This window comes from Rhinolophus ferrumequinum, chromosome 20 (assembly GCF_004115265.2).
Source record: "Rhinolophus ferrumequinum isolate MPI-CBG mRhiFer1 chromosome 20, mRhiFer1_v1.p, whole genome shotgun sequence".
Lineage (NCBI taxonomy): Eukaryota > Metazoa > Chordata > Mammalia > Chiroptera > Rhinolophidae > Rhinolophus > Rhinolophus ferrumequinum.
This window is the reverse complement of record NC_046303.1, coordinates 8,104,679-8,120,076: the sequence shown is the minus strand read 5'-3', so window position 1 is coordinate 8,120,076 and position 15,398 is coordinate 8,104,679. Positions and strand designations below refer to the sequence as shown.

Below are 15,398 nucleotides of genomic sequence, written 5' to 3'. Positions count from 1 at the left end.
TATCATAGGGCAGGTGGCCATCAGGAGGATTTTCTGGGGGACGCAGGGGCGATGCTTCTGGACTTGGAGGGGCAGCTGGCTTCAGACGTTGGAGATACTCTCAGCAGAAGCCACAGAATGTATACAAAGCACAGATACCGTGAACACAGTGTGGGGATAAAGTCAGTATTCTGATATACGGTGCATGTGGTAGAAAAACACGAGATAAATTGGAAGAAAGCTGCAGGGCCCGCAGCCTTTGGAAGTTAACCAGGGTGACTGGGAGGCGCTGGGAGAGGTCAAGCAGGCAGGTGTTCTGGAAAGGCCACTCCAGCATTAGAATCGAGGCAGGATTGAGTAGTGCAGGGCTTCGAAACTGACAGACCAGGTAGCAGGCTAACGTTATAACCCAGACGCAAAAAATGATAAAGACCTGTGAAGTGGAGAGGAGAGGCTGGATTTGAGAGATTTAGGAGAAGGAGCCTGGAGGACATGATGGCAAGATGGCAGAGGATAAGGGAGAAAGAGGAAGAGGCCACAATGAGGAGGAACCAGTTAGTTGCAATTGCAACATCAGGTGTGTTATCTGTGGTGCCTGGGGGATAGCCAAAAGGAGGTAGTTGGTAGAGGTGACCAGGAAGGATGGGCCACAGAGACAGAGCTAGTGGAGAATGATGTCACAGATGGCAGTCCAGGGCCTGCAGCGTGTGTCCTGGCACCTAGTGACAGTAGCAAAAGCAACTTCCGGGCAGTGGTCTGGGCAGGAGGCGGGTTGAAGTGAGTTGAGTGGTGAGTGAATATTGTGCAGGGCAAGAGGGACAGTAGCTACAAAGGGGGTGTCTGTTGATAGGAGGAAGTTTGTTTCTGCTTTTAAGATGACGGGGACTTGAGCATATTATGTACAGAGAAAAAAGTCTGTGGAGAGGTAGAAGGAGTTATTTGGAGAAGGTCCCTGAGGAGTGTTGGAGCAGAAGAATTGAAACTTCAGTCAGCGGTATAAGCCTTGGACAGAGGAGGGGTGCCTCTTCCACTGACGGAATTTGTGGAAGAAAACAGTGCCATGACCTTTGATATATATATATATATATATATATATATATATATATATATATACATACACACACACACACATATACACACAAACACACGCACACACTTTATGTGTACAGGCCTAGATCCTTCATAAGTGAAGTATTACTTATTTGAGGTTTATTTCCAAATGAAGTAACGGCGGAAAAACCGTTTTGGTCTAACCCTGTGTTCGCCACTACCATAATCACTAGGTTTATGTAGCTTTAAATACTTGAATGAATTAAAACGAGTGAAACTAAGTTCCTTAGTTGCCCTGTGCACACTTCAAGTGCTCACTAGCCACATGTGTGGACAGCATGCTGTACTGGACAGCATCGATACAGAACATCTCCATCATTGCAGAAAGTTCTGTTATATGGCACTGGGCTAATCCATTTTTGAAAGCAAAAGTTCCCATGGAACATATAACCTTAAATTGTGCAGAGTATATACTGTCAAATTTAAGCAGCGTGATAGTTTGATGCATGGGAGAACTTGTACTAGTTAAACCTATCAACCTCACTGAAAAATTCTGAAAGGCGTGATCCTGGTATTTATACATACATGCATCTCTTGAGCATGGGTGTTATCTTTTTTTCTGATGATGTCCTTTTCAGATGATGTCCCCGAAAGCTCATTCATGGCAGCAGTGCCGCCAGAGGAAAAGGCTGCCTCCCCTTCCAAACCGTCAGAGGCCTCAGCAACTCCACTTGGGAGGAGGGGCCGTCTGGCCAACCTTGCTGCAACCATTTGCTCCTGGGAAGATGATGTAAACCACTCCGCAGCAAAGCAGAACACTGCACAGGGACGGCCTGGTACCACTTGTTTATCCAAATTTTCCTCTGCCAGTGGAGCATCTGCTAGCATCAATAGCCGCAGTGTTGAGCCGGAAGCCACAGGCTGTTCCCAAAGGGACCGCGCTGCCTCTTTGAAGAAAGCCCCATCCTCCAGTGAGGGGGCAGCTCTGGTTCAGGCTACACTTCTCAGCTCTGCGGTAAGTAAATCCAACTTTGGTGTTTGGAAACCTTTTCTTTTGTTGTTAGGTGTGATAATGTCAATTTATGTGAAGGTCTGAATTTTATAACATATCCATAGTGTTTATAGGTATCTTTAGAATATTGGGTTCATAGAAAGGAAAAGTCATAAATGCGGTCCCCTGTCCCAAGATAAATTAGCAGTTAACTAAATTAACACTAGTTGAATGCAGTTCCAAAGTATATATAATATGAAATGGGGGAGAACACTGAGAATTACTTTCCCCATTAAAATGTTTTACGTATGTGTATCAATACAAGATCTCAAATACTTCTGAAAACTAGTAGCTATAGTTACCTCCAGGTGGCAAGTGTCAAGGGTGGATGTGTACTTTCACTGTGTATCCTTTTATCCTTTTCAAATGTTTGAAAGATTACCTCACGCATATACTACCTCAACAGTTTATAAAAACCATCTTAAAAAACCAAAACAGAGAAAAAATGTTGTGTTCCTGAGCATTGTCTTTAAGTGTAGGGCTAAGTTTTGGAATTAGACCTACATTCGGTCCCAGCCCCACCACATAATTAGAAGTGTGGCTTTGGACAAGCTACTTAATCTCGCAAACCCTTATTTTCCCCTTTGTAAAACGGGAAAGAAAGGGTTACGGGGAGGATGAAATGAGATAATGTGCATACAGCACTTAGCATAGTGCTTGGCACATAGTAAGTACTTAATACTTTGTATAATTAGCCATCAAGTACATTATTTGATTTTGTTAATACTGACTTAATTAAAATACAAAAAAATGTGTAATTTGGTCTAACACAGTTAAAATTTATAAAGGTACTAGTGCAATAATATGAAAGAAATTGTTTTTTAAATCAGTGAATAACCCTATCCCTCTTATTCAATGAGCCATCAATATATTAGGCAGACCAAATCACATATTATAATTTGAATAATCACATTTGCTAAGTTGATTTTTTTTCACACCTTTCACATTGGTTTGATCTATTAGAGAGCAGCAAGCTTTCTTCATGAGTTTACATAAAGGCTACCAAGCAAATAGGATTTGAGTTGTTTTGTTATAGGACTATCTTTAGAAATTGTGAATCTTATTTACCCTGAGTATTATCATGTTTCAGAAAGCTACTTCTTCCCCAGTCAAATCGTCTGTATCCATCACTGATGCTAAAAATGGTGAGGTACAAAGTCCTGAGGTACTTCGAAAAACTCCGGTTAGTTCTCTGAAAACAGAGGTGTCAAAACCAATTGGGAAGTCAACCGTATCCCAGACAGTTCGGCCCAAAGAAGAATTAAGTAGAGAAATTTGTCTGCATTCTCAATCTAAAGACAAATCTACAACACCAGGTTATGTATTTTTTAAAAATCTAAAGTTACCACTCACTATTTTTTGGGGTGTCTATTCTCAGCCCTTTAAATATCCAGTTGGGAATGTACAGTGTTGGTTTGCTGGGGCAAATGCCTGAATGGGTCAAATGAGACTTCTTTAAATTCAGCTTTAATTGGTTGAATGAATATTCATTAGTGTAGCCTAACCCCGTTACTGGTCAAAGTATTTAACCTATTACCTTTTAATAGTTTAAACATGCTTTCTTCTGGAATGACTGTACGAGATACTTTCTTCTATACTTTTTGATGCCGACCAAGCACATACAACTGGAAGTCACATTTTAAGGGCATAATGGAGAAACACACATAATTGTAACCAAGTGTACAGAACAGTGCTTCTCAGACCTCACTGTGAAGACACCCCTAGTAACAAATGGAAGTGAATGTGTGTATAGATGACTCCACCCCAATTATATTTATATGTGTGCATATCGCGTGTGAGTGTGTGCAGATGAAAATTCAGAATTACCTACTGTAGTAAACTGACGCTCCAGGAAGTCCACATTTATCTTGGGGTGACTTATACCTGATGGTATACCCCACATGCTGTTGGTTGAGAAATGCAGGACTCAAAAATATGGTAATGTTCACTTTGAACTATATCCTTTTTCATTGCAATCAATTTTGAAAAGACTTTAAATTCTAAATTTTAACTTCTTGAAAATACAGTCTCTCTAGAAACTATAGTTTATCATAAAACAGAAGCGAACAGAGAGATGAGAATGGGGAATCCATTAGTTATGGGGTAAGCAGAAACCAGCAGTCAGTTTCTAGATGAGCCAAAATGAGAAGTGGAAACAATAGCAGAATCCCAACATGCCATAGGGTTAGTTACTCCTAATTTTCTAAAGACTTGGGTCATAGATAAGAGGGCATAAATAGGAAGCATTCTTTTTATTATTCTTGGCTACTGTGTATATCCAGAATACATGAAAAGGGCCTCAGAAATATTTAATTTACGTTTCTTTGTATTAACGGACCCTCGCTTGAGATATGGCATGAAGTGGTAATAAGTGACATGTGGAGTCTTGAAACTATGGCCATGGGTAAAATTCTGCCCTTCACCTGTTTTTGAAAATAAAGTTTTACTGGAACACAGCCACGCCCATTTTGTTGTCCATGGCTGCTTTCATACTTCAGTGCAGAGTTGAGTAGTTGCAACAATGGCCATAGAGCCTGCAAAGCCCAAAATATTTATTCTCCGGCTCTTTATAGGAAAATGTTTGCCAATTAATGATATTAAGAAACCTCCTTTCATACATGATGGAGGTGATATCTATCCTATTTGTTCTATTTTAAATGTACCCCATACTATTTTAAATGAGTTATGTTTTAAGACTTGTTAAAATCAAGACATCCTTTGGTAAAGTGAATAATCCCTAATTTTTATTTTTGAGAGAGATAAAAAGTTTAATTCCTGGCTTTTCATATGTTAGACTTCTTAAAAGCAACATAAAATAAATTGGGCTGTAGAAATATAAGTAAATTGGGTTATGGCCAGGTCACTTGGTGATTAGGGAATATTATTAATACACAGTCAACTTCTAATCATTTAGGTTCTGATAACTTAAAGGGTTTTCTAATCCCCACTGTCCTTTCACTTTACCTTAAAAAAGTTGCTTTTAACGAGCTCAATCCTGTAATTAAATTTTAGGGCATAGAATTAAATAGTATGATAATTTTTTTTTCAATTTTGAACTATTTTCATATTGTTTATTTTCTGAGTGAATATTCCTAGGAGAATCAAAGTATTTTGGAGCCATATTGGATTTTAGAACTTTTTCCATAGAAATCATAATTGTTACTTATTCTGAATAGCTTCCAAAAATGTGTGTGTTTTCTGTAGGAGGAGCAGGAATTAAGTCTTTCCTAGAACGCTTTGGAGAGCGTTGTCAAGAGCACAGCAAAGAAAGTCCAGCTCGTAACACACCCCATAAAACCCCCATTATCACTCCAAATACAAAGGCCATCCAAGAAAGATTATTCAAGCAAAACACATCTTCGTTGACTAGCCATGTAGCCCAGCGGCTCAAGCAGGTATGGCTTCTGCTTTTAACATCCATTGCGTGGTCTCAGCATAGAATCTACAGAGGTCAAATTGTGTATTTGCATGCCAGTCTTTTTGAATGACATAAATAACCTCTTCATTTTCTGTATCACTTATTTCAAATTAGAAATATTATTGTCCTGTATTCCATGTGTACTGTGAATTTTTTTAATCTTAAAACTGAAGGCAAGCAAATTTAGTAGTGTTTGGTTATTATTCTTCAACATACTCTTGACTCTTGTGTAAAATAGAGCTTTTGATGGTTTTAGGAACGTGAAAAAGAACTAGCATGTCTTCGTGGCCGATTTGACAAGGGCAATTTATGGAGTGCAGAAAAAGGCGAAAACTCAAAAAGCAAACAACTAGAAACCAAACAGGTAACATAAACAAATAGAAAAGTGAACTTAGTACCAAAGTAGGGCTGGGATCTAACTCGTGGTTCTGTATTGTAAAATAATTCTTTCCATACTTTCTTATTCCAGTTAACTATGTCACTTTGCATTTATAACCTCCTTAAATGTTTATGCCAACTCTGCTTTTCTTTTGTGGTATTTTCCCATTTGGCGGAAGTCTTTACGAAATTCACTAATGACGTACTTAAAAAGGAAATTTAAAAATATTATTCTCATCATTCAATTGATTTCAGATTTCTTTTAACATTCTACTTAGATGCTGGTTCTAAAATGGTTATCACAATCAACTTTTTTCATTAATGATTGTATACTTCTCCCCAAGTACCATTCTTTTAGACTATCTGTAATCCATTCAGTGACTAAATACCTCCCAGATTTCTCTTTACTTCTGTATTACCTCCATAGTCATCCTTTCATTTCAAGTGTCTATTGTATACAAAGTACAAAACTTTTTACTCTCAAGGTACGCTCAGCCCTTTCCTCTCACTTCTGCCCTCTCTTCTTCCCCTCCTCAAGCTTCTTGCCTACCCTTAAGACCGTCTGCAACACAGCATTTGATAGTTTGCTTTGTGTGTGTACATCAAAAGCCGCTTCTAACTTGAGAAACGATATAGTCTGGAACTAGTTCTGTAACAAGAATGCCTGGTTTGTAAACTGGCTCTGCCAGTTACCAGCTATGTGAGCAAGCTGCTTCACTCATCTGTGTCTCAGTTTTCTCATCTGTGAAATGGAGATAATAGGACATAACTTAGGAAGAGTTATTGGGAGCATTAGGTGAGACGATGTAAAATGCTTAAAAAGGTGACTGGCACATATTAAGCTCTAGGTAAGTATTAGCTGCTATTATTCTTACTCTTATTTGATTATTTCTATTATTGCTTTAATCATAAAGCCTTTTCAAAAACAATGACCGTTTCTCCTCCATGCCTTGTAAATGATTTAAAAAGACTCAGATAAGGGGATTTTTTTCCTTCTCTTCTTCCCTTTTCATCAGATCTGTTTTTGTCTTTCACCGTTTTCTTTGCATTTTACCCACTGAGTAAATGGGAAGTGGAATCCTGAGGGAGGAACTGTCACTAGATTTTTACAGGTGTGGGATGTGATAGGTGACATGGAGGGGGGATTGTTGGAATTGGTTCATCTGAAGCTGAACTCTGATGTGAATTTGCATTCTCTCTTGCCCCCTAGTCTCAATGATTTTACATGCTGGGAATTATCAAGACTATGAACTAGCGCTGAGGGCTTATGGTCTAAACATGGCTGGGCCATTTCACACAGTATCTGTTTTGTTCTGAGGAAGTTTCTGTAGAATACTGGCTCTTACTTGTTTCATTTAATAACATGTAAAAAGACAGAATCTATAGTTTTGAAAAGTAAAAATGTATTTTGTCATTTGCTTTTTGCAGGAAATTCATTGTCAGAGCACACCCCTCAAAAAACATCAAGTTGTTTCAAATATTCCATCACTTCCAGTAACGGAAAAGGTGACAAAAAATCAGACACCAGCAAAACCTTCCAGAACAGAACCCACAGGTCAGTGTTTCTATTTCTGCTTCACTTAAAATGAAGCCTTCAGTCCCCCATAGTTTTGGGAACTGGATTGCAAATCAGAAATGCTGCTATAGTGTAAAAAGGCAGATTCATTTCTTCATTTCCACTCACTTATTCATTTCTAGCCATGCGATGTGCTTCTTCCTTAGTTCTCTTTCCAGGGTGAGAAATCATCATACTCTTGATGAGAGTGTAAATTACTACAACTTTTCTGGAGAAAAATTCAGTAATATCTATTGAATTGTAAGGTGTTCATGCTTTTTAATTCAGCTTTTCTGTAATTGTAAGTTGAATTCTTGAACTAGTGTGCAAAGATGTACTCCTATGTACAAAGAGATTAATTGTAGCACCATTTTTAACAATAAGATTTAAATGACCTAAATGCCCACTAGTGGAAGACTGTATAAATAAATTATGCTAAATCCATGTGATCAATTATTTGTTGCTGCTTAAAAGAATAAGATAACTCTGTTTGTAATGACATTTAATATACCATAGACACTTAACATTTTTTTAAATTTTAAAAATTGTAGTAAAACGCACATTACTAAAATTGAACCTTCTTAACAGTTTTTAAGTGCACAGTTCAGCAGTGTTAAGTATATTCACATTGTTGTGGAACAGAGCTCCATACTTTTGCATCTTGCAAAAACTGAAACTCTATACACATACACAACAACTTCCCATTTTCCCCTCTCCTCAGCCCCAGTAATCACCATTCTCTTTTCTATTTATTTCTATCTATGAATTTGAGTAATTTAGGTACCTCATACAGTATTTGTCTTTTTGAGACTAGCTTATTTAATTTAGCATAATGTCCTCAAGGTTCATTTGTGTTTCAGCATGTGGCAGAATTTCCTTCCTTTTTAAGGCCGAATGATATTCCATTTGTGTATATATGCCACATTTTGTTTATCCGTGATCTGTCATTGGACACGTGGGTTCCTTCCACCTCCTGGCTATTGTGAATAGTGCTGCTATGAACATGGGTGTGCAAATATCTCTTTGAAACCCTACTTTCAATTCTTTTGGACATATACCTGGAAGTGGGTGGGATTGCTGGATTATATAGTAGTCCTATTTTAATATTTTAAGGAACCATCATACTATTTTCCACAATGGACTCAACATTTTACAATCTCACCAACAGGACACAAAGGCTCCAGATCTTCACATCCTTGCCAATACTTATTTTCTGTTGTTTTGATAGTAACCATCCTAACAGGTGTGAGGTGATGGATTGTTGTGACTGCATTTCTGCTATGATTAGTGATGCTGAGCATCTTTTCATTTGCTTGTTGGCTGTTTGTATATTGTCTTTGGAGAAATGTCTATTCAAGTTCCTTTGTCCGATTTTTTCATCAGGTTATTTGAAATTATTGTTGAGTTGTTGGATTTCTTTATGTATGCTGAATGTTAATCCCTTATCATATACATGATTTGTAAGTATTTTCTCTGTGTCCTTTGATGCACGAAACTTTTTAAGTTTGATGTAGTGCCATTTGTCTGTTTTTGCTTTTATTGCCTGTGCTTTTGGTATCACACCCGAGAAATCATTGCCCAGTCCATTGTATTGAAGACTTTTCTCTCTGTTTGCTTCTAGGAGTTTTGAGTTTAACATTAGGCCTTTAATCCATTTTTGAGTTAATTTTTCTATAAGGTGTAAGATAAGGGTCCAATTTCATTCTTTTGAATGTGGATATTTAGTTTTTCCAGCATTGTTTGTTGAAGAAACTGGTTTTCTACAGGAATCATCTTGACAGCCTTGTCCAAGATCATTTAACTTTATGTGTGAGGTTTTATTTGTGGGCTCTCTATTCTATTCCTTTGGTCTATATGTTTGTCTTTATGCTAGTACCGTACTGTTTGATTACTATGGCTTTGTTATATGTTTTGAAATTAGGAACTATGTTGGTCTTCTAACTTTGTTCTTTTTCAGAATTATTTGGATATTCATGGTCCTTTGAAGTTCAATATGAATTTTAGGATAGGCTTTTCTGTGTCTCCATAAATGCCTTTGTGATTTTGATAGGAATTGCGTTGAATCTGTAGATTGCTTGGGGTAGTATGGACATCTTAATAGTAAGTCTTTCAATACATGAACATGGGATATTTTTCCATCTATTTGTGTCTTCCATTTCTTCCATCAATGTTTGTAGCGTACAGTGCACAAGTCTGTCACCTTGTTTAGGTTTATTCCTAAGTATTTTATTTTTTTTGATAGTATTGTAAATATAATTGTTTTCTTAATTTCCTTTTCAGATTGTTTATCATTAGTGTATAAAAATGCAACTGATATTTGTGTGTTGATTTTTGTATCTTGCATCGTTGCTGAATTTGTTTACAGTTTGTGTGTGTGTGTGTATGTGTGTGTGTGTGAACTCTGTCATGTTATCTGTGAACAGAGATAATTTTACTTCTTTAAAAATTTGGATCATTTTTATTTGTTTTTCTTGCCTACTGTTATGACTAGGACTTCCAAAGCTTAGTTGAATAGAAGGGGTGAGAATGGGTATCCTCGTCTTATTCCTGGTCTTAGAGGAGAAGCTTCCAGTCTTTCACACTGAGGATAATGTTAGCTGTGGACTTTTCATGTATGGCCTTTAATTATGTTGAAGTAGTTTCCTTCTATTGTTAGTTTATTAAGTGGTTTTAGCCATACATTTTTTTAAATAGTGAGAAAAATTGCAGAACAGGATGTAAATATGATCGCCTGCTGATAAAATAAAAGGCTATGCACATATGTATACACGGGGGAAATTGGAAAAACACACTGTAACCTGGTAATATTGATGTCCTTTTCTCTTGGTGTAGATGAAGAGAGAGATGGAAAAGTTAAGAGAGGATAGGTGTTTTGGGGACTTCTCTATATATTTCTAGATTTGAAATGCAGTTTTATACTCAGAAAAAGGATACATTAAATTTCTTAACCAAAAAAATTCTAGGTTCTTATATGTATTAATATGGTTTTTCTTAAAAATTTTTTAGGTGTCACTGAATGTGAAATGATGAAGTCTAGCCCTTTGAAAATAACACTGTTTTTAGAAGAGGAAAAGTCTTTAAAAGTAACATCAGACCCAAAGGTTGAGCAGCAGACAGGTTGGTTTTTATTCTTTATTTTTTGTTAACACTGGACACATTATAAGAAATAATATATTGGTAGAAGCACATGTTCATCTATACAGTGTTCTGTACTTCTAAATGGCCTGCGATTTTATAATACTCTTTTTTTCTTAACTAAGAAATACTCTAGCTTCCACAAAGATACAATACTGTTAACAGTTATCTTTAGGTCACAGACCTCTGTGAAAATCTGATTAAGGTTATCACTCAACTTTCACAGGGAAAGGAAACGTACTGCCCTTGCACGCCTTGCATGGCCTGTTAGAAGAATTAGTGGTCCTTGAAGCTATTTGTGAACATTGCCCTAGGTGATGTTAATATTTTCCTATTATTGACTGCCTTGTGAAAGGGCAGCTCAACAATAGAAAAGGAGTTATTTGAAAGAAGACTTTTCAAGGTGTGAAGCTTTTGGCTGTTACCGGGCAGTTTGAGTTCTTAGTTTATATATTTTCTTATACCCAAAGCTTTTGATAGTTTCCACTTTTGATAGTTTCCACTTTTATTGCTTAGAAAATGTTATTGGAACTTTGAAAATTATTTTGGTTTCATATATTAGTTTATTTGTTTACTTATGGTTTAGGAGGTGCTTTTTCTTACGGCTTTTTTTCCTGTTTAGTAAGTAAGCATATGAATAGTAGATCTTCTCTGCTATCCCTTTAATCCTTAAAGGGCTGGATCACAGTATTCACTTATTGAAATATTTTTCAGAAGTGGTACGTGAGATTGAGATGAGCGTGGATGATGATCATGATATCAATAGTTCAAAAGTAATTAATGACATCTTCAGTGATGTCCTAGAGGAAAGTGAACTAGAGGTGGAAAAGAGCCAGGAGGAGACGGATCAAGCAGAAGCAGAAAGCAATGAAGAACAGGAAGATGGACTGAATATCTCCTCAATGTCTTTACTTGCTCCGTTAGCACAGACCGTGGGTGTGGTAAGTCCAGAGGTAAGAAAAGATGAAATGTAAACAGCCCCAGGATATAAAGAAACCAAGTCGTTTTGGGGTCTCCTTTTGTTTTATTTGGTACATGGGAATATAGCATACTGTATAGCCAGGGGGATTTAGCAAACCTGATGTTAATTCTCTTAAAAGTGAGCTTAAAACTCTTGAGTGGCTTCCTGTTGACCTTAGATAAAATCTGAACTGTAGCGTGCCTAAAAAGGCCAGATGTTTGGGCTCAAATCCTGGCTCTGCCATTTACTGAGGTTTGTTGGTCAAGTTGTGTAATTTCTTTGCTATAGTTCCCTCATCTGGGAAGTGAGGTTAAAAATAGTACCTCCATCATGGATACATAATATACATATTAGTATATTAGTAGTTAGCACCAGACAGTTAACATTTTTATTAAGAGCTAACTATATTATTAGTTATTACTCTAAATTGAATAACTGCAGCTTTGTTTGGAAATTGATTTAATTAGAAATATTTTTTTAAAGGGTTATGTGTAGGTTTTAGCTGTCTTCTACTTTCATTTATTCATTTACTTTTTAGGAACTTATTTTAGTGTGTCTTGTTTTTATGATGAATCAGTTGACTTATGGGATATTTATTTCCTAATAATAGAGAATTCATTCATTCCTTAGAATTATTATTTAGAATCAATGTCATCCATTAACTCTAATGTCTGATGTGCTTCCCTGCAGAGTTTAGTTTCCTCACCTCGATTGGAATTGAAAGACACTAGCACAAGTGATCAGAGTCCAAAACCAGGAAAATTCCAGAGAACCCGTGTCCCTCGGGCTGAGTCTGGTGACAGCATTGGTTCTGAGGATCGTGACCTTCTGTATAGGTAAGAACGTTTTGTGAAGGTATTCACTCACGAAGGGTCATGGTTAGATTGTCGTGACAAGCTGTGTTATTTACAGTTATAATGTTATTAATAATTAACCCATGTAAAACTTGGGAATCACTTTTTTCAGCATCTCTTTCACCCAGTGTCATTTTCCGTTCTGGTGACGTATTCTGCTGATACATTTCAATATCAAATTCTGAAGTGTTCAGTAAAGGATAGTACTTAGTGTGTTGCTGGCTTTCTAATAATGTTTAACTTATTTCCTGAAGCATTGATGCATACAGATCACAAAGAATCAAAGAAGTAGACCGTCCTTCAATAAAGCAGGTGATTGTTCGGAAGGAAGATGTTACTTCAAAATTGGAGGGGAAAAAGAATGCCGAAGAAAAAAATTCCTTTCCTCGTCAAGTGAATATCAAACAGAAAATGCAGGTCTGTACTGCTGTGGAAAGGGGATTTGGAATGTTTCCTTCATGTGGCTGAGTCCTTGAGGACAAGGGCTCATCTTTATTCATCTCTGTACCCTGAGTGACTAGAACAGTGTCTGACACCTAGGAGCTACTAATTGCTCTTGAATTCAGTTTAATTTGAAAAACGTCCCCATTGTTCGAAAGGTTGGAAGAAGCTTCTTTGATATTGTTGGATTTTTTATTTTTAAACATGAGTTTGTCATGAATGTCCTTAAAGTATAACTATAAATTAGATGATGATGATAAAATGTAAAATTTATTTTGCTCTTAGATGTTCTTTCTTTTTCTTTTTTTTTTTAAGATTTTATTGGGGAAGGGAAACAGGACTTTATTGGGGAACAGTGTGTACTTCCAGGACATTTTTTTTCCAAGTCAAGCTGTTGTCCTTTCAGTCTAAGTTGTGGAGGGCGCAGCTCAGCTCCAGGTCCAGTTGCCGTTGCTACTTGCAGGGGGCGCAACCCACCATCCCTTGTGGGACTCGAGGAATTGAGCTGGCAGCCTTGTGGTTGAGAGGACGCGCTCCAACCAACTGAGCCATCTGGGAGGCAGCTCAGCTCAAGATGCCGTGTTCAATCTTAGTTGCAGGGGGCGCTGCCCATCATCCTTTGAGGGACCCGGAATTGAACTGGCGACCTTGTGGTTGAGAGCCCACTGGCTCATGTGGGAATCGAACCGGCAGCCTTCGGAGTTAGGAACATGGAGCTCTAACCGCCTGAGCCACTGGGCCGGCCCTTAGACGTTCTTTTATGCTAAGGAAAACATTTGAAAAATTACAACATACATTTAGTTTAAATAAAATGAATCAGATAGTCTCTAAATTTCTACTTTGTTGGACATAGCTCCAGTTGTAATTTTAATAAGTATGAGTTGAAAGTCTTTTCATAAGGAAGAATATTTATGGTGTAATGTGTTTGGTGCATAGTCTAGAAACTTGAACAGTGAAACTGTAACATTTTGGCTTTACTCTAGAAATTTTGGAAATTATCTAATAGGATTAGTTACAGCTAGAGTTTAATTGAAAATGGTGATTAAAGATGATTTTTTTCTTCCTCTCATTGGTTTCACCAGGAACTCAATAATGAAATAAATTTGCAACAGACAGTGATTTATCAAGCTAGCCAGGCTCTTAACTGCTGTGTTGATGAAGAGCATGGGAAAGGGTCATTAGAAGAAGCTGAGGCAGAAAGACTTCTCCTGATTGCAAGTATGTGTGACGCACCTGATCGAACTCCAACGCAATGGCAAACTCATTTTATCTAGTATACTCAGAAATCTCTAATTTGGAGAAAGGGCCTTTTCTGTTAGTCTGTTTTGATTGCTCTATTTTTTTGTTTCTTATAAGGTTTGTGAAAACTCTACATGTTAAATAAGATGTAGCTTGCATGAAGGGGTAAGAGAAGCTGGAATGCATATGAAGGAATGTAGTTGTAGAGAGTGTACTAAAAATGGATATATATTTATATACAACACACACTCTCTCTCTCTGCCTATCTGTCGACATGTAGCCAAAAAATAGTAATGTGAATTTTACTGTGTGTGTATGTATGATGATGGATGACAAGGCATGTTAGGGTGGAGAGACTATACCATGTAACAAAACTGACCAAAAGTTGAAGCATTAAATTATGAGGACTTGGTAAACAGATGAGCAATTAAGCTTTTCCCCAACTATTAATTCTGAATACCTGTTTATATAAAGAAATTGACTGATTTCATCTTTGGTCTTATGTACAATTGTCACATCAGTACATTTTCTGGAATTGGTCTCATTTAGAATTAGTTGCAATTTTAATATTTGAAAGATTAACTTGCATATTTTTATGTAGCTGAGAAGAGAACGCTTTTGATGGATGACTTGAATAAGCTGAAGAATGAAGGGCCTCAGAGGAAGAATAAGGCTGGTCCCATATCCCAAAGTGAATTTGTCCCATCCAAAGGATCAGTGACTTTGTCAGAAATCCGCTTGCCTCTAAAAGCTGATTTTGTCTGCAGCACAGTTCAGAAGCCAGGTATGGTGGTTTTGATTTGCATCACTTCTAGATCATATATTAAATTATGAACCTGATCTAGATTGGAATTGTGCAAATGGAAACAAGTAAGCATGCATAAAGATGCAAAGTTTGTATATTGGGCCTTTTGTTCCTTTTGTGAAGATACGTGGATAAAAATAACCAAGGGGAAATTTTATATATGGGCTTATAATCCACACCTAACAGGCACGGCTGTAACTGAAAGTAGGGTTAAACATCATTATGAACGTAAAATATTTTCCTTAGATGAGTTATCCTGACATAGCAAATCACTTTCTTTAACTAATTTTATTGTGGTAAATATTACGGCGTCTAAAAGAATTTACTCTATTTTAAATTCATCCCGTTATAGAAACTTGTTCTATAAATCCTGAATTACTGGTTGTGGGAGTGAAGAACACCTCAGTGGAGATGCTTCTATTAACATTTGATTCCCTTTGCCCTTCTAGATTGAATAAGTAAACTTTTCTAAACTATGTATTCTACTAAAAATCATATATTAGCAAAGTGGGTAAAGGAGAATATGGCACCG

At 37.1% G+C, this 15,398-nt stretch overlaps 1 protein-coding gene across 2 annotated transcripts in view; it reads left to right on the top strand.

Moving 5' to 3' along the window:
* ANLN (anillin, actin binding protein) overlaps nucleotides 1–15,398 on the top strand; it is a 47,785-nt gene that overhangs the window by 10,573 nt on the left and 21,814 nt on the right. For both annotated transcript variants that reach the window (XM_033088823.1, XM_033088822.1), the window contains exons 4-14: nucleotides 1,668–2,044; nucleotides 3,171–3,396; nucleotides 5,285–5,475; nucleotides 5,755–5,862; nucleotides 7,305–7,431; nucleotides 10,438–10,548; nucleotides 11,281–11,519; nucleotides 12,218–12,363; nucleotides 12,636–12,798; nucleotides 13,905–14,040; nucleotides 14,663–14,845. In XM_033088823.1, the coding sequence (XP_032944714.1) occupies nucleotides 1,668–2,044; nucleotides 3,171–3,396; nucleotides 5,285–5,475; nucleotides 5,755–5,862; nucleotides 7,305–7,431; nucleotides 10,438–10,548; nucleotides 11,281–11,519; nucleotides 12,218–12,363; nucleotides 12,636–12,798; nucleotides 13,905–14,040; nucleotides 14,663–14,845 (2,007 nt within the window). The remainder of the gene's footprint in view (nucleotides 1–1,667; nucleotides 2,045–3,170; nucleotides 3,397–5,284; nucleotides 5,476–5,754; nucleotides 5,863–7,304; nucleotides 7,432–10,437; nucleotides 10,549–11,280; nucleotides 11,520–12,217; nucleotides 12,364–12,635; nucleotides 12,799–13,904; nucleotides 14,041–14,662; nucleotides 14,846–15,398) is intronic.